The sequence below is a fragment of the Pongo pygmaeus genome, chromosome 2 (genome assembly GCF_028885625.2).
Source record: "Pongo pygmaeus isolate AG05252 chromosome 2, NHGRI_mPonPyg2-v2.0_pri, whole genome shotgun sequence".
Classification (NCBI taxonomy): domain Eukaryota; kingdom Metazoa; phylum Chordata; class Mammalia; order Primates; family Hominidae; genus Pongo; species Pongo pygmaeus.
In genome coordinates, this window is record NC_085930.1 from 94,798,033 (window position 1) to 94,817,724 (window position 19,692).

The window sequence follows — 19,692 nt, forward strand, 5'->3', positions numbered from 1 at the left end:
AAAAAAAAAAATGTCTGTCTCTTCATTCTAAGCTCCATGAGGTCATTAACTCTGATTTTGGTGACCATTGATAACCCCTGCCCCAACACATGCACCCAGAAGTACAGAATCCCTGGCCCAGATAAGGGGCTTAATAAACATGTGTTGGAACATATTTATATAGTGATTGAGTACCTCATATCCACCGGACACTGTGTTAGATGTGGGAACACAGTAGTGACTGGGACAATCCCACTCCCACCATCTTGGAATTCACATGTGGATGGGGAGACAGAGGATAAACAGATAAACCCTCTGGATGTACGTGTTGAAAGAAAAGCTCTGGGAGAGAAAAATGGGGAACCTAACCTAGCCTTGGAGTCTGAGGAGGTTTTCTTGAGGAAATGAGATTTCCACCAAGTGCTTCGCCTCTCCTGCCACCCTCCCCAAGTGCCGCATCCCAAGCAAGCATGTGGGCACACAGGTCTCAATCTCTTCCTTTCTTATAGGAACAAATAATTACTCCTTTGTAATTTACCTTTCTGTGTGTCATGGGATAAATCAATATAAGCCAAGGAAAGAGAAGTATAAATATTTCTCAGTGTGAGTGGGCTGTTTAATATTGCCTTGTCCACTAATTAAGTTGTATGTAATATGGAGAGTACTTTGACACTGTTAAACTTAATAACCCTCTGCTTAAAGAGGAAAGGCACATTTACAGTGAGATTATAGTCCAAGCTGTAATGCCTAGCCATGGGAATGCCTCCAAGAAGATTGTTTCCAAACTCCTCAAAGCACCAGCTTTGAAATAACAATAATGTGCGACTGGCAGCACTATCCTTTAAACAATTTAATTGTTGGCAAGGATATTTCTTCGACCTGTTCCACCCAGCAGACTAAAAGTCAGAGCAGTTAATAAGCCTCTGGAGGTATCTACTGACCCTTAGAGCCCAGGGAGTATTAGACGGTCAAGAAAGTCTTCAGAATCACCATGTTATATCAAGAACTGTATCAAGGCCATCACTTCCGTACATATCTCAGTCTTGACAACTCGCTATGGTATGTTTAGAGCCACTTGAGAGATGAGGAAACTGAGGCTCAGAGAACTTAAACAACTTTATTCATTTCTACATTCATTTCAACAATCAGGCTTTGTGTGTCTGCTTTCCACCAGGCCTTGCTCTGAGCAGTGAATAAGACAGCCAAAGGCCCTGTCCTCACAGTACTTACATTCTAGTGGGGAATCCAATAAACACATGGACAGCAGCACAAGATGAAATGTGCTTGAAGAGCTTGAAGCAGGGAGCAAGTTAGAGAGGAACTCACAGGGAGGGTGGCCTTGACCTGAGATGGCAAGACAGGGAGGGTGGCCTCTACCTGAGATGGCATGGTCAGAAAAAGCCCCTCCAAGGAGACATTTAACCAGATTGGCAGCTCAGGGAAGAGGTTTCCAGGGAGAGATAACAGCCAGTATGAAGGCCTGGAGATGGACTGTGTTTGGCTTGTCCGAGGACAGGGGAAAGCCAGAGTGGTTTGTATGGGCGGAGTGCCGAGTGGTCTGTCTACTGGAATGTGGACTCCAGTCAGTTCTGTCTGACTCCTAAGCCCATGGTCTTAACTTCACCTCTGTGCTTCAGGCTCTTACCCAAAAGTAGTAACACAGGGAAGCCTGAGCTGGCTCTTTGGGAAGAGAGAAGCCAAACCACTGTTTCCCCTTCTCTTGGGAGACACAGGCTGACAAACCAGAATTATAATGACATTTCGAGAGGTGAGTAAAAACAAGTTCATCAAGCCCAGCCCCAACCAGGTGAGACTCTGTCTTATCAAATAGAGCTATTTCCCAAAAGGACACTCAAAAAAATTGTAGCTGAAAAATCTGGGTAGAACACAGGATCTTCCATGCCTGCAAAGTAAACCGTTTGCTAACACAAGTCTATGCATTTTATTCATTCATTCACATACATGCTATTACAAAGCATCTACTACATGCCAGATAGTCACTGAAGCTGGTGCCTAAATTACATTCCACCCTTGCCCACACAAAGTTGACAGTGTATGTAGTAAGACCTCGATTAACTAGAACGCTACTCACTCAGTATAAAGGGGCCCATGGCAAAGTAAGCTTACATCAAGGAAATAGTCACAAAGCAGCATTTTTCTTCTGTTGAGACAGGGTCTCACTCTGTCACCCAGGCTGGAGTACAGTGGCACAATCATGGCTCATTGCAGTCTCTACCTCCCCAGCTTAAGCAATCCTCCTACTCAGCCTCCCAAGTAGCTGAGACTACAGGCGTGTGCCACCATACCTGGCTAATTTTTTATTTTGTTGTAGAGACGAGGTTTCCCCTATGTTGCCCACTCTGGTCTCAAACTCCTAGGCCTAAGTGATCCTCCTTCCTTGGCCTCCCAAAGTGCTGGGATTACAGGCATGAGCCACCACACCTGGCCAAAAGCAGCATTTTTTCAAAAATCGTGGCTTTCCGTACTATCATCTTACTAAGAATGCTAAAACCGATCAGAATTTCATGTTCTAGCCCTCCCTCCCCAGATTAATTAGCCTTCTGGCTTCCAGGGAGAAGAGATCAGTATATAACTAACAAGATTTTCCTTAACATACCAAGAGCAGGCCAATTGGACCAGGATATTTCCACAGTGCCAGGTTAGGGAGAACTGGGGATATGGCAGAAAGAAGTGGGGTACCCACCTCTTCAGGTTCAGGCAATTGAGGAGAAACAAAGGAAACAGATGGAGAGGCTGAGGTGAGGCTTCCCTCTTTGGACCAAAGCTCCAGAATGAAGAGGTGCCTTAGGCAGATTGGCAGTGCCCCCAGGACAAGGGGCTTGTCAACCTCATATTCATGGCTCTGGGTGGAATTGGCTCTCAGGTGGATCTGCCCTAATCCTGATATACCAGGTGCCCCGGAGTGGACAGAGGATACAGACTGGAAGGCCCAGGGGAAGGGCCTGGAGTCAGCTTTTCTAAGCCTCTCACTGTTGCAGGGTCACATGGAGGAATCCTGCATTTCCACATGCTCTGGGGTGAGAAGGAATTAGCTGGGAGCCAATTAGCAATCTTGTCAGAAGCAAGTGAATTTTGAATAAACTGGATACTTAAACTGAAATGAGACCATTGAAACCAGAAAAGCCTGAGATCCATCAGTTAGAGGAAATAAAAGAAGTGGCATTTTCCTTGCCATCTGGGTGCAGTGTGAGTGATTTTTATAATCCTGCCACATTTTTATCCCTGCTTCCCTTAAACTGTAGGACGCAAGGAACCTGACTGTTTTGTTCAACATGGTGTGACCCCGTACCTAACCAGGCCAGGCACAAAATTGGCCTCCAATAAGTAGTGGATCAAAGTATGAATGGATAAACTGAATGAATGAAGCCAAACTTGAATTTCTCCATAGCTTATTCAAATGGGAATGGTAAAAATCATAAGCTTTTGAGAACTTATTAAGAAGCCCTACGTCAGTCATGACTGGTATCATTGGTTAGTTTACCCAATTTTCTCCTTCCATTCATCTTCCTAATGCAACTCTGGTTCGGGCTGCAGTATACCCAGTTAAAATACGCCCTCTCCACAGTCTCACTCAGCTGGAGATGATCAAGTCACCAGTTCTAGCTAATAAGTTGCCAGCCAAAGTATTCAGGATGAGACTTCCAGAAAAAGCATTGTTTTCCTGATAACAATGGACAGACCCAGAATAAAAGACATGTACCTTTTTTCTTTTTTTTTTTTTTTTCTTCTCTCTTCTCCTACCTGAAATGCAGAAGAAATGTCTGGAAGTGCTACAGCCATTTTGCAACTGTGAAGGCAAAACTCACACTCTAAAGATATCAGGACAAGAACCTGGAAGTGTGGGTCCTCACTTCTTCCTTGAGCATCTATACTCACCCTGAACTACAGTTTCCAGCACACATTTCACATGAGAAGAATAAGCATCTTTTGTCTACAGATCCCAAAGCATCCTTGGACACAATTCAGAGTTTCATGAACTTTAGCAGAAAGAGATTACATTTTCATTTTCACAAAGCCCTAACTGAGATTTAGCATTCCCCTGCTTTATGAGCGTGGACAACAGACCAGGGTAGTATCAGCAATGCTTTTGGTTTTGTGTGATGGTTTGCTCTCAATTGGAAAGGCCAGCAATACACCTTCACCGTCCTACCCTCAGGGATATATCAACCCTCCAGCCCTGTTATAATTTAGTTTGCAGGCATCTTGATTGCCTTTTCCTTCCACAAGATGTCACACTGCTTCATTACATTGATGACATTACACTGATTGTATCTAGTGAGCCACGAGTAGCAACTACTCTTGACTGATTGATAAGGCATTTGCATGTCAGAGGATGGGGAAATAACTGACTAAAATTCTGGGGCCTTTCATCTTAGTTAAATTTCTAGGGGTCCAGTGGTGTGGAGCACTTTGAAGGTCTAAAGCGAAAGATAAGTTGTTTCATCTGGCCACTCCTACAACCAAGAAAGAGGCACAATGCCTAGTAGGCCTATTTGGATTTTGGAGGCAACACATGCTTTGTTTGGGTGTGTTACTCTGGCCCTTTTCCTGAGTGACCTGAAAAGCTGCTAGCTTTGAGTGATGCCCAGAACAGGAGGAGGATCCCCAGTAGGGAGTTGCTGTGCAAGCTTCTCTGCCACCTGAGCCATAGGATCCAGCAGACCCAATGGTACCTGAAATGTCAGTGGCAGATAGGGATGCTGCTTGGAACCTTTAGCAGACCCCCATAGGAGAATCACAGTGCAGGCCTTTAGGGTTTTGGAGCAAGGCCTGCCATAATTTACAGATACTCTCCTTGTGAGAGACCATTTTTGGCCTGCTACTGGGCCTTAATAGAAACTGAATGCTTGAACAGGCCACCATGTTACCATGCGATCTGAGCTGCCTGTCATGACCTGGGTGTTAAAAATTATCTGACTGCATTAGTTCATTCTCATGCTGCTGTAAAGAACTGCCCAAGACTGGGTAATTTATTGAAGAAATTGACTCACAGTTCTGCATTGCTGGGGAGACCTCAAAAAACTTACAATCATGGTGGAAGGCAAAGAGGAAGCAGGCACTTTCTTCACAAGGCAGCACGAGGGAGAAGTGCCAGGAAGGGAAATGCCAGATGCTTATAAAACCGTCAGATCTCATGAGAACTCACTCACTATCATGATGACAGCACGGGGGAAACCTCACCCGTGACCCAATCACTTCCCATCCCAGGTCTCTCCCATGACACATGGGGATTATGGGAACCACAATTCAAGACAAGATTTGGGTGGGGACACAGCCAAACCATATCACTGACCTACCAAGCCATAAAGTTGGGCATGCACAGCAGCACTCCATCACCAAATGAAAGTGGTGTATTCATGATCCAGTTTAAGCAGAACCTAAAGGCACAAATAAGTTGCATGAAGAAGTGGCCCAAATGCCTGTGGTCCCCACTCCTGCTACACTGCCTTCTCTCTCCCAGCCTGCACCTGTGGTGTCATGGAGAGATCCCCGGAATTAGTTGACAACTCAGGCCTAGTTTATAGATGGTGCTGCACAATATAAAGGCTGGTGCTACCTGAAAGTGGACAACTGTAGCACTACAGTTCCTCTCTGGGACATCCCTCTAAAGCACAGGGGTGAAGGGAAATCCTCCCAATGGGCAATACTTCTGGCAGTACACCTGGTTGTGCACTTTTCTTAGAAGGAGAAATGGCCAGACATGCCATTATATACCAGTTTCCTGGGCTGTAGTCAATTGTTTGGCTGAATGGTCAGGGACTTCCAAAGAACATGTTTGATGACAAGTAAATGTAGGGGAAGGGGTATGTGGATAGTCCTTTCTGAATAGGCACAGGACATGAAGATATTTGTGTCCCACATGAATTCTCATCAAAGGGTGACTTTAGCAGAGGAGGATTTTGATGCCCAAGTGACTAGGATGAACCATTCTGTGGACACCACTCAGCCTCTTCCCCCAGCCACCCCCGTCATCACCCAATGGGCTCATGAACAAAGTGGCCATGGTAGCAGGGATGGAGGTTATGCATGGGCCCAGCATCATGGACTTTTGCTCACCAAGGCCAACCTGGCTATGACCACTGCTGAGTGCCCAGTCTGTCATAATCAGAGACCAACACTGACCCCCTGACATGGCTCAGCATTCCCCAAGCAGATCAGCCAGCTACCTGGAGGCAGGTTGATTACACTAGACCACTTCCACCATGGAAGTTGCAGTGTTTTGTCCTAACTGGAATACATACTTACTCTGGATATGAATTTGCCTTCCCTGCACACAATGTTTCAGCCAAAACTACCATCCATGGATTCATGGAATGCCTTATCCACCATCATAGTATTCCATGGCATTGCTTCTGACCCAGAAACTCACTTCACAGCCAAAGAAGTGCAGCAATGGACCCGTGCTCGTGGAGTTCACTGGTCTTACCTTATTTCTTACCATCTTGAAGCAGCTGACTTGATAGAATAGTGGCATGACCTTTCAAAGACTCAGTTACAACACGAGCTAGGTGGTAACACCTCACAGAGCTGGGGCGAGGTTCTCCAGAAGGCCATATGTGCTCTGAATCAGCATCCGATATATGGTGCTGTTTGTTCCATAGTCAGAATTCATAGGTCCAGGAATCAAGGAATGGAAACGGAAGTAACACCACTCACCACTACCTCTAGTTGCCCACTAGCAAAATTTTTGCTTCCTATTCTCTTGACTTTTTGCCCTGCTGGTTTAGAGGTCTTAGTTCCAGAGGAGGAATGCTTCCAGTAGGAGACACAACAATGATTCCATTGAACTGAAAGTTAAGACTAACACCCAGCCACTTAGGGCTTCTCTTGCCTCTGAGTCAACAGGCGGAGAAGGGAGTTATAGTGTTGGCTGCAGTGGCTAATCCAGACTACCTAGGGGAACTTGGGCTACCACTTCACATGGAGGTAAGGAAGAGTATGTCTGGAATACAAGAGAACCCTTACAGTATCTCAGTATTACCATACCCTGTTATTAAGGTCAATGGAAAACTACAAGAACCCAATCCAGACAGGACTACAAATGACCCATACACTTCAGGAATGAAGGATTGGGTCACCCTACCCCAGGTAAAGAACCATGACCAGATGAGGCATTTGCTGAGGGCAAAGGGCATACAGAACAGGTAGTAGAAGAAGGTACAACCACGTAACCAGCTATGACCACATGACTGGTTACATAAACAAAGACTGTAATTGTCATTAGTGTATCCTCCTTTTTTATTAATATTTTTGTGTGTACATATATGTATATTAAACATATATCTTATTTTTATTTCTTCTCTTATTCCCCTATCATGTAAAATAAGATGTACTGACTTTATTACCAGAATTTAAGCATTATTAATTGTACATCATATATTTAAGTTATGGGATATCATTAGAAGAGTAAACATCACTCTTCCAAGAAGAGATTAGTGTGTTTTCAGTTGTACACAGAATAGTTGTATCATGTCAGGCAGAATTATGACCTGGTTATTTGGAGATTACGTATGGCTTAAGGAGATGCATATGGATGCCAACTTGACAAGGGGTGAACTTGCAATGGTTAATGTTATATGCCAACTTGACTGGGTTAAGAGATACCCAGGTAGCTGGTAACACATTATTTCTGGGTGTGTCTGTGATGGTGTTAGTAAAAAAAATTCCACTCTCACCAGTGTGGCAGGCAGCATCCAATCCATTGAGGTCCCAGATAAAAAAAATGGCAGAGGAAGGGCCAAATTGCTCTCTTTTCTGGAGCTGGAATATCCCCATGTTCTCCAAATCTCATGGCCATCACAAGTCCAGGTTCTTGGGCCTTTGGACCCCAGTGGCCCCCCACATTCTCAGGCCCTCAGTCTCAGACTGAATCACACCACCAGCTCCCCTCGTTCTTCAGCTTGCAGATAGCAGATTGTGGGACTTCTTGGCTCCCATGATTGCATCATAATAAAGATAGATAGATAGATAGATAGATAGATAGATAGATAGATAGATGATAGATAAATAGATAGATAGATTTTGTTCCTGTGGCGAACCCTGACTAATCTAACACACTTTGTCAATAGAAATCACAGATGTTTTCCTAACATTACAGTTGTTGCCAATATCTCTATTTATCACCTACAGTTAGTTGTCACTATTTTGAAGTGCCAGTGGTTGGTTATTAGACCCACTTCTTGACCTAGTTACTAATGCATTAATTAAAAAGCACATATACTACTATATCTCAAGTTTGGGTCTTAAAAATATTGTGAAAATGGTTTTACTGTGATTGGTTTCCTTCTTCATCAGGTGTACTTTATTTTATGCATATATAAACATTCTCTGAGAAGGAGTTCTCGGGCTTTGCAGACTGCCAAAGGAGGTCACGGCACAAAAATAATGGTTCAGAGCCTTTGTTCCATTGCATTGAGCACTGTGATCAGGTTTTCTTTAATGCTGCACAACAGAATTTCTAACTGATCCTCCCATTTTTCCAACCTGAAACATTGATAACACTAAGGGAAGGGTAATTTCTGGAACCAAGGGCAGAGACACTGATGAACAGAGAACAACACAGAGAACAACCTTTGTAGCTCATTTCTCTTTGACCTTGACCTTTTTCCTAACTCTAAGAGTCCTCTCTTGAAATTTCAGATACCCCTAGAAGATACTAGAGGAAGGTGATCCATGGTGTCTTTCCTCCTTCACAATCTTCCCTTGGGCTAGGCCTTCCTGCCATTCACAGGACAGTATCCAACCAATAAGGTAGAAAATGGCTTCCTCCTTGTGAGTGTGTGGTCCCCTAGGACTCGAAACATCTGGAAATTAACGGAGGCTTTCCCCTACCTGTGCTATCATCCTCAGGCATGCCTCTCTCATTCAAGCCTCCCTGGCAGTTTCCAGGCCGCATGCTTTATGGTGGCTGACATTATGTCTTCCTGCTGGGATGATTTGCACTCTGATGGTTATCCAGCTCGGCATGCCCAACATTTGTACGATCTGCCCTTCATCACAGCTGCCAGCTTGCCCAGAGCCATTTGTCCAGACCACAGCCTCTCAGGCTCCTGTGGCATGACTCCCACAGCCCCACCAGGGAGCCAACAGAAATAATATGTCACATCCACAGGGTGAGCATAGGTCACCCCTTCTCAGTGGCAATAGAACATCTGCCCCAGGGAGATGATTTGATGACCACTTCATCATTCCCAGCGATGAAAGCCAGTCAACTTTCTTTTCCTATTGTGTTTGGCCATAGAACAAAGCCAGAACCTGAGAAGGAAAAGCCAGATCTCAGACACCCGTGGGAGGCCTAGCGTTGGCTATGGCTAGGTGGCATGAGATTCCTGTAAGACTTATGGTCATCTGCTACCCCTAGCCTCGAGTAAGGGTAGCAGATGTTTTCATGCTTCTTAAGAGCACTGAATCTACTGAGTATTATTCTCAGGAGGTGTGCAGTGATGCTTCCTGGGCTTTAACATGGTATTTTGCAAATGGAAGTTGTTGGATTATGAGTGTATTAGTTACCTATTGCTATATAACAAATTACCCTAAAACTTGGGAACTCAAAACAATGGACATTGTTGTGGTCAGGAAACTGTTCATATTTTATCCATGCATTGCCTTCCCAATTTGTCATGCTTCTATCTCCAAACTTCAAGTATATTGTCACTCAACACGAGAGGTTCTTAACCTGAGATCCATGGGCATTGAGAGAAGGTTCTAGGAATCTCTTAAAGATATGAGCCAAACACTTGGGGATGTGTGGATTTTGCTGGGAAGAGGATCTGTAGTTTTCATTAAATTCCCAAATGAGTTCAAGACTCCAAAAAGATAAAGAGCACTTCTCATAATGTTTAGAAGACATCTGTCTCCTTCCCCAAAATGCTGTCAGATAGTATCAGAGGACCAATAGAGGAAATGCTGAGCTGCAGAGCAGGTGGCAGCTGACAGGAATGAGCTGCCCTGCTCAAAGGCCCTCTTTTCCAACAGGTAGAGGAACACAGGCCTAGGGAGGAGAAAGGGGACACGTAAAAGCACTAGCCAGGGTCACAGGTGTTGTCCTGACAGGGTTGGAAGCCAGGGCTTGTTTCATTTTTGCCATGCTGCTTTCATCATCACGTGATCTCACTAAATAATGGCACCATGCATTTCCATTGCCATCCTGCAAACAGGAATCTTTGCTAGCAGAGCGGTATGAATGTTGCTTCAACACAGTGTCTTGATGGTAAAATCCATTCACAACACCTTCCTTTCACCTCAAATTTTTTCCCTTCAATTTGTTTGAAAAACCTTGCTCCATGCTTACAACAGCGCTTCACCATCCACAGGACAGGAAATGAACAGTAACCACTCAAAAACGCATGCTGTTGACTGCAAGAAAGGAGATGGGGTAGAGATGATGGCTGGTACCCTTGATGAAGCCACTTTTGTAAAGGCAGCCCCTCTAATCAAGCCAAGTGCATGACTGAGACACCCTGGTAAACAGTGTGTCTGGCCTTTACTATCCCCTCTGCACACATAAGATATGTGACCTTGGGTAAGTTGCTTAACCTTTCTCAGTCTCAGTTTCCTCATCTGAAAATGAGAATAACAAAAGGACCCACTCCATAGAGTTGCAGGGAGTATTAAATCAGATACTAGGTATGAAGCACTTAGTCCAGCATCTGGCTCAGTGTAGGTCCTGGAAAAACGGGGACTGATAATATCCTTTCCCCTTCTGAATTTCTAAAGGCTAAGAACTTGGCGACATCATAGCTAGTGAGAAATCAAGGATATCTGGTTTTTTCACTGCAGAGTCTGTTCTAGTTATCATTATGATATGTAAGAATATCAATGAAAAGTCCTACAGTCTAGGGTCCTGAGTTTGAGTCTTTTCTCTAACCACACCCTGGTATCACCTTTAGCAACTCACTGCTCTCTCAAGGCCTCAAAGCAAGTTACCTTCAGCAACTCACTGCTCTCTCAAAGCCTGGTCAGGGTTGCTTAGAGGCACACACTTGCTCTCCTACCTTCCAACCCCCTCCACAACCAGCTATGGCAGACATTGCTAGTCAATCATGGCACCTGGGGAGGACAGAGCCAGCAGTAGGCCTGAAATCCATTCTTTCCTTCTACAAGGAATGCTTTGGGAAATAAAGGGAAGTACTTGATCATATTGTCTTCTAAACATGCTAATAATGATAGACCTTCTGGAAAACACACTGATGGTATTTACTAGGGGAGAGTTCTTACCCATGGAATGATTTTGGCAAGGTATACCTGAGTGTCTGAGTTACTCATGGCAAACAAATGTGGGATCCATGGATTTTTGGGGCATGTCTTCCTGGAAAATGTCATATAACCTTTGTAATTTTTGAAATATCAAATGGAGATGCCTCATGATCAAAATGTGTCTGGAATTGGTTCCTTCCAGTGGGTTCTTGGTCTTGCTGACTTCAACAATGAAGCTGCGGACCCTCACAGTGAGTGTTACAGTTCTTAAAGATGGTGTACCAGGAGTTTGTTCCTTCAGATGTTCAGATGTGTCCAGAGTTTCTTCCTTCTGGTGGGTTCGTGGTCTTGCAGACTTCAGGAGTGAAGCTGTAGACCTTCGCAGTGAGTGTTACAGCTCTTAAAGGTGGCACGTCTGGAGTTGTTTGTTCCACCTGGTGGGTTTGTGGTCTCACTGGCTTCAGGAATGAAGCTGCAGACCTTCGCTGTGAGTGTTACAGTTCATAAAGGTAGTGCAGACCCAATGAGTGAGCAGCAACAAGATTTATTGCAAAGAGCAAAAGAACAAAGCTTCACAGCATGGAAAGGGACCCCAGCAGTTTGCTGCTGCTAGCTTCGGTGGCCTGCTTGTATTCCCTTATTTGGCCCCGCCCACATCCTGCTGATTGGTCCATTTTACAGAGAGCTGATTGGTCCATTTTAGAGAGTGCTGATTGATCCGTTTTACAAAGGCTGACTGGTCCATTTTTACAGAGTGCTGATTGGTGCATTTACAAACCTTTAGCTAGACAGAAAAGTTCTCCAAGTCCCCACCCAATTAGCTAGATACAGAGCGCTGATTGGTGCATTTACAATCCTTTAGCTAGACAGAAAAGTTCTCCAAGTCCCCACCCAATTAGCTACACACAGAGCTCTGATTGGTGCATTTACAAACCTTTAGCTAGACACAGAGTACTGATTCATGCATTTACAATCCTTCAGCTAGTTAGAAAAGTTCTTCAAGTCTGCACCTGACCCAGAAGCCCAGCCAGCTTCACTTCTCAAAAAGAGCCCTCTTTTGTGTGTTTCTCCCACTGCCATTGCTTAGATTTCACTTGTTAATGGAGGAGAGGGCATTCTAATGTGGCAAGAGAGAATCTGGGGAACTTCACTGGGCCCTCTCCGTGCTTTGGCCTGTGCCTCACAATTACTGATATGCTTAAAATTGTCAGTACAGTTTGATACTAGATGAAATCTGATTCTTGCAAGTCTGATCTGGCAATGCAGTCCTTTGTGTTATCTCAGCACCCTAGGGCTAAAGGTTAGAGCTGTACAGATTCTGAGAACACAGGTGGTGACCTCCTTGGGGCCAGGGTTCATATTGTACTCCTGTGTCCCTATTTCCACACACTGGATGTGACCCATAGTAGGTGCTCAGTAAACAATAGTTGAACGAGTGTTGGTTGTATTATCCTAGGAGTTGATTTTCTGGCCCCTGACTCTTCAGCAGAAGCATTCAATGATAACAACTCAGACAGAAGAGCAGGGGCAGGAAGTGGGTGAGGGGGAAGCCATGAGTAAAGCTGTGAATGTCCTCAAACTCATTTTGAAAACTTTGACCCACACCCAGAGCCTGCTGCCAATGTAATAGAGGGATCTGGCTAGTGTTGAATGCCCTTCTGAAACAGTTCCATCAGTTCAACAGATCTATTTCCTGCCATTGTCATAAATAATCCATATAAGAAGGATTGACATTGGTGATAGAAGCCTTATAATCCATCAGGTTGAACTTGAAAATTTTGTGGAAATGGCCAATTTTTAAAGCTTATTAGCCCCACAAAAATACGTTTCCCCTAAGTTCACCAAGAATCTCTTAAGGAATAGGAGAGCTACTGAATATCATTTATTTTCCCCAATGCAACTTAATAATTAACATGGGATTTTTTTTAAGATTCAGAAGCAGGTAAAGAAAACACAGACAAATTCCATTCATCTGAAATCTGCACATCTTTAATGGAAAAGACAACAACATCAAACATATGAAAAAGAGAGAAGTTTCAGAAAAAATGGAATTCAACATTTATTGGAGAATAATTTTTCACTGCACTATAATAATTCATTAACCCCAGAATAAACGTAAAGTTAATGATTATTATCATTATGCAGCAACATCTCACATTTTCCAAAGGAAAAAAGAAATCAGTAAGCACAATGGTGTCCCCTTGGAAGCCTTTTAATGCTTATTTTTGGTGAAATAAAATCCATTACCCAGGAAAAAAAATGCCCAGTGCTGAAGATTGTACTTCAGTCCAGGGCCTGGGTAGTGTCACACACCCTATTTTAATAGGAGGAAAGCCTCGAAATTGAATTACTGCCTGAAGATTTTGTGCAAAAGAGGGCATTGTCAAAGGACCTTGTCAGATCATATTCTGTATGTTTTATAAGGCATCTCATAGTATATGTTTAAATCTCACAGATTGTATGCTAGGACACAAGAGGCCTGGGGCTGGGAGCACTGAGGTGTTAAAGAACAGAGATACAGTGAAATAAAATGCTGTCGCTCCAGTCTCTGTCGTAATTCTCTCAGCTTACAAAGTGATCTTAGAAAGAGAAAGAGAAGGAAAGAGAGAGTGTGTGTGCCTTTTTTGGAAGGTAGGATTGAAAGGAATGTCTTTTTATGTATTAGTTAATTACCTTAATTAGGGTTTCTCAACCTTGGCATTATTGGCGTTTTTGTTACCAGAAAGGGGACCTGATCCAGACCCCAAGAGAGGGGTTTTGGATCTCACACAAGAAAGAATTTGGGGCAAGTCCACAGAGTAGAGTGAAAGAAAGTTTATTAAGAAAGCAAAAGAATAAAAGAATGACTACTCCATCGACAGAGCAGCCCCGAGGGCTCCTGGTTGGCTAATTTTATGGCTATTTCTTGATTATATGCTAAACAAGTAGTGGATTATTCATGAGTTTTCCAGGAAAGGGGCAGGGATTTCCCAGAATGAAGGGTTCCTCTTCCTTTTGGGCCATATAGGGTAACTTCTGGATGTTGCCATGGCATTTGTAAATTGTCATGGTGCTGGTCGGAGTGTCTTTTAGCATGTTAATGCATTATAATTAGCATATAATGAGCAGTGAGAATGACTAGAGGTCAGTTTTGCTGCCATCTTGGTTTTGGCAAATTTTGGCAGACTTCTTTGTTGCATCCTGTTTTATCAGTGGAATCTTTGTGACCTGTATCTTGTGACCGCCTATCATCCTGTGACTACGAATGTATAACCTCCTGAGAATACAGCCCAGCAGGTCTCAGCCTCATTTTACTGAGTCCCTATTCAAGATGGAGTCACTCTGGTTCAAGTGCCTCTGACATTTTGAGCTAGATAATTCTTCATTAGGGAGTGGGCTTGTACCTGTACTAGCATATATAGCAGCGTCCCTGGCCTCTGCTCACTAGATACTGGTAACACTATCCACCTCCCAGGTATGATCATCAAAAATGTCTCCAGACATTCCAAATGTACCCAAAGGGGGCAAAATCACCCTCATTAAAAACCACTTACTGGGCCAAGCATGGTGGCTCATGCCTGTAATCCTAGCACTTTGGGAGGCCAAGGCAGGTGGATCACCTGAAGCCAGGAGTTCGAGACCAGCCTGGCCAACATGGCAAAACCCCGTCTCTACCAAAAATACAAAAACTAGCTGCACATGCTGGCGGACGCCTATTATCCCAGGTACTCGGGAGGCTGAGGCAGGAGAATCACTTAAACCTGGTGGGTGGAGGTTGCAGTGAGCCAAGATCACGCCACTGCACTCCAGCCTGGGAAAAAGAGCGAAACTGCATCTCAAAAAAAAAAAAAAAAAGAACCACTGACTGGGGCCTCAGAGGTTATCACTGGGATCAGGACATGAAGAGTAGAAAGGACACAATGTCTCTGGTGCCCACTGCAGCTGGCTGTGTGCTCAATGTCTGCCCAGGAAGGAATCTGCTCTAAGCAGAAAATATGATCTGCACCTGCAGAGGGGAGGAAAAAAGTCAGTTTCCAGAATCTTTCTACCTGTGATGTCATTAAAATTAACTGTAGATGTATTACCAGACTTTCCTCGTTCCCTGCCCACAAAAGAGAATTCAGGCTTGTGCCATGAATTAGTCAGGGCTCTCCAGAAAAGCAGAAGCAGCAGGATGTGTGTATAGAGGGAGAGATTTAATTTCAGAAACTCGCTTACATTATTATGGAGGCCTGGTAAGCCTCAAATCTCCAGGGTAGGCCACAGACTGGAGGTCCAGGGAAGAGTTGCAGTGAGCCCCAAGGCAGTCTGCTGGCAGAATCCTTTTTGGGCAGGGGAAATCAGTCTTTGTTCCATAAACCCTTCAAATGACTAAATGAGGCCCATCCACATTAGGGAGGGTAATCCGCTTTACTTAAGGTCCACCGATTTAAATGTAAATCTAATCCAAAAAGACACCATCACAGAAACATCCAGAATAATGTTTGAACAATTATCTGGGCGCTGTGACCCATCCAACTTAACACATAAAATTAACCATCGAAACCCATTTCCCAACTCCACCCTCCGAGAAGGGCCTGGCCCAGCAAGATGGGTTCTCTGGCTTTCATGATGGGAGAATGAAGAGGAAAAGGGAGGCAAGATAACAGGAGGCAGTCAGGGAGGAGGCTGAAGGAGGCTTTGGTTTTGTGTGTGTGGAGAGAGGTAGATGTAGAGAACCGGGTCACGAGAGAGTGAACTGCACAGGTTTATAAAACAGGATTTCAAGAATATCAGTGAAGAGGGTCATCATCAAAGTGCTCAAAATCATACAAATAAAGGAGCTGAGTTATTTGTGAAAGCACTTTTGATGGTGTTGGCTGTGTTCTTTTTCATTGCAACACCTTTTTGGGACTTATCTATGTGGGTGTCTAGGCATTACACATATGACAGAGCCTCCATTGTGGCCAACAGGTTCCTCAGGTGGTGTGGTTACTGCAGCTGTGAGCCAACTTCAGTGTATTTATTTAGCCATTAACAACAGTAGAGAGGCCCATCTTTTCCTCTAACGGTCATTTCCTTCTTGCCTGAACACCTCCAGGGAAACTCCCCCAACCCCTTTCAAAGGTAGTTTTCTTTCAGTCCATGATGAATGGGCAAGGTGGCCTGAAGGGAACATGGCCCACCCTCCAGTCTTAGCTAATTGCTGCAGGAATGGATGCTGGTGGGCCAGCATATATATAAAAATATAAATGGATATTTATAACCTGACGCGTCCACCCTACTGCTGTGTCCGGTATCCATTGGCTGGAATGGAACCTCACATTCTGTATCTGTCCTGATTGGCTAGCAACTTAGAACTTTCTAAAGAGGCAAAGGCAGAGGAGAACAAAGGAAGGAGGAAGTAACTTATGGAATGCTGAGAAAGGTAAAAACCCTCCAAATAAGGAAGAGGAACAGGCTATGACCTAATGCTTGCTTGGACCAGTATAAGCATGCCAGGGCAAATATTTAGGCTAAATTGTGGGAGCTAAGAACACAAAGCACATTGATTTCTTTATTATGGCTAGCAGATATCTAAGAACGTTAGCACAGGTCTTTGAATAAATTTTGCTTCTAAGAGAAGTTACTATTTATTCCTAATTAGACAGGGAAGAAAGTCTCTTTGAAGAGGAACCTCTACTTTACTTTTTACACAAAAAGGTGGATAATCTAAAAGAAATCTTATATTTGTGATGATGCTGGTGGTGGAGATTGTGATGAAGGCAATGGTGATAATGATGATCATGATGGTAACAACAAGGGAACACTGGTGGTAGTAATAGCAATCATGGTGTTGGTGATGCTCATGATGATTGTGGCAAAAGTAATGGTGGTGATGATGTGATTCTTATGATGATGCGATTCTTATGATGATGCTGATGATGAAGCTGGTGATGATGGTGGTGGTGGTGGTGATGATTGTGATGGTGATAATGACAAAGTTGATGATGACGGTGATGATGGGAATGGTGATAGTGATGCAACCATTCATTGGGTGCTTTAATTGTACCACATCTACTTCTGATCAGATCTCTCAATTTCTTGGATTAATATACAGAGGAAATGAGGTCATAGATGCAAAAGCTTCTGAAAATGATTAAATCAATCACGACATTCATAATTTGTTTATTAACCACTTACTATAACCCTACACTGAGCTAAGTGCTTTAGGCAGATATTTTCTCATAACAACTCTATAATAGATGTCATTTTTTATGTTTGACTGCTGACAGTTTTCAAGCTTCCACCATTCCCGTTCCCTTTGCCCCAAGTCTGGGCAAGCTGATAAGAAAGCCCAAATACTCCCTCCCTTGGCACCAGTGGGAAAAGTCAAGCTGTGCAAACCCCTGTGTGATTGTGGGAAGTCAAACCCCAGCTCCATCTTCTAACCACAATAAAAACCAAGGGCACTGCCACTTTGAGCCATTTTCAGACCAACTTGGGTGCCTCCCAAACCCTCCCAAAAAGATTCATGAACTGAGTAAAAAATATTTTCCTCCTCTTTTGGTGCACTTGTGACATCATCAGTTTCAATATTTGAACCAATTCGGGGTTGGGGGAGGTTGATCCTGCCCTCTTCACAGGGCAAACACAAAGTAAGCTCCGTGAAATAGGGAATCTTATTGTTCCTATTTTATTGATAAAGAAACAGAGGATCAGAGAGGTAAATTAACTTGTTTCACATCACCGCAGCTAGCTAATGGCAAAGACAGGATTCTGTTTAACTCCGGGACCTGTGCGTGAATCAACCAGACTATATTTTCTCCATTTCTCAGGGTGATTTTAAAAATGAAGCAGGATACTCATGGTGGAAGATCCTTGAAAAACTGAAAGCATTTGCTATGGTCTGAATGTTTGTGTTTTTCCAAAATTCATATGTTGAAATTCTAACCCCCAAGGCTGGGGGAATGGGATGGGGGTGCTTTGGGAAATAATTAGGTCATTAGGGCAGAGCCCTCAAGAATGGGATTAGAGCCCTTACAAAAGAGGCCCAAGAAAGACCTCTTATCTCTTCCACCGTATGAGGACACAGCAAGAAGGTGCCATCTATGAACCAGAATATGGTCTCTCACCAGACGCTGAATCTGCTGGCCTCTTGATCTTGGACTTTTCCAGCCTCCAGAACTGTGAGAAATAATTCCCTGTTGCTCATAAGCTCCCCAGTTATGGTACTTTGTTATAGAAACCCAAACAAACTAAGAAACAGTCTGTTCACTTTCTCACTCTTTCAATCATTGACAACCATTTTTCTACCAAAAAAAATGTGTGTATGGGGTAGATAAAGGGACTATTTCTTCCTTCAGTTTCTTTTTCTCAGCAAGTTAAATTTTTTACAGAAGTGTCTCCTCTTGCCCCCTACCTTAGCATCTTCTCCTGATGTCTTACTGCCCAGAATGGTGGCACATGGTAACACCTAAAATGATCACTGGCAAGAAGCATAGTGCAGCCCAATCCAATTAACGTGCTTGGGCTGTGGACTGGGTCTAGTTCCTGTGAAGTTTAAAAGGTGTGCAGGTGAGTGCATGTCAATCCAGTAATTACCTGCACTTCTGCTACTTACCAAGCGGGGTTTAGGTTTTGGAGATAGACATTTGGACAATCAGAGGCCCTTTGAGTCATTTAAAACCCAACACTCTTCTGAAAGATGTTAGAGGATCCTGGGGCAAAGTAGAGGTCAACCAGGTTAATCCTCTGGAAAAATGCTTGGAATAAAGCCAACCAAAATGGGCAGGTAAGTTGAGAATGTAGGACTGAAGAAAGAGTTATAAAAACATAACCACAAACCTCGCAAGCATGCGGCTGCTTGCTACGGCAAGACACAAAACCTGAACCAGAGAAGAAATTCATTTTAATAAATCATTCTTGACTAAAATTACTGATGAAAGTTACAATAATGCTCAGCACCATAGCCCAGGTTTGGAGACTGCCTCTTTGCTCTAATTAACAAAATGAAGGATTAATTTATAAATCAAACACTCATATTAAAAATTCAGAGGGCGGCAATCAATATTTTTCTGTTCGTGCTAAATTCATCTAATTTTCTGTAATAAATGGCATTCAAAGATGATTATTGGTAAATTAACAGAATATCCAATTAAAGCACTTCTTGTGAGTGTTTGCCAATTTGGGGGGCTTGTTTATGGAAAATACAAGCCTTGGGTGGATCCTGAAGAGTATGAAGTAATTGACTCTTCCTTGGGTAACGGAAAGGTTCAGTTTGAATGGCTTGGAAACAAATCAACAAGAGCCATTTAGTAAATGTGTAAAAACATTTGCCCTTTTTCTTTCTCTTTCTCTTCCTTCCTTCCTTTCTTCCTTCCCTCCTTTTCTTGTTGTTGTTGACAACAAAATGAGTCAGGTCTTGCTACTTCCCACCCATGAAACCCAGAGCCTTGGCCAAGCCAATTGGATGTTATTTCCCAAAACTTTGAATATTATAGGCATGAAGCAAGGACAAGAGGATCAATTGAAGGTGACTTATCACAGTGGCCACAG

At 43.5% G+C, this 19,692-nt stretch overlaps 1 protein-coding gene across 2 annotated transcripts in view; it reads left to right on the plus strand.

The window, feature by feature from the left end:
* The window catches only part of CFAP20DC (CFAP20 domain containing), a 326,758-nt gene extending 322,383 nt beyond the window's left edge, over positions 1-4,375 (plus strand). For both annotated transcript variants that reach the window (XM_054480722.2, XM_054480732.2), the window contains exon 18: positions 3,753-4,375. In XM_054480722.2, coding sequence (XP_054336697.1) covers positions 3,753-3,793 — 41 coding nt within the window. In that variant the 3' untranslated portion in view covers positions 3,794-4,375. The remainder of the gene's footprint in view (positions 1-3,752) is intronic.
* Positions 4,376-19,692: the final 15,317 nt, after the last annotated feature.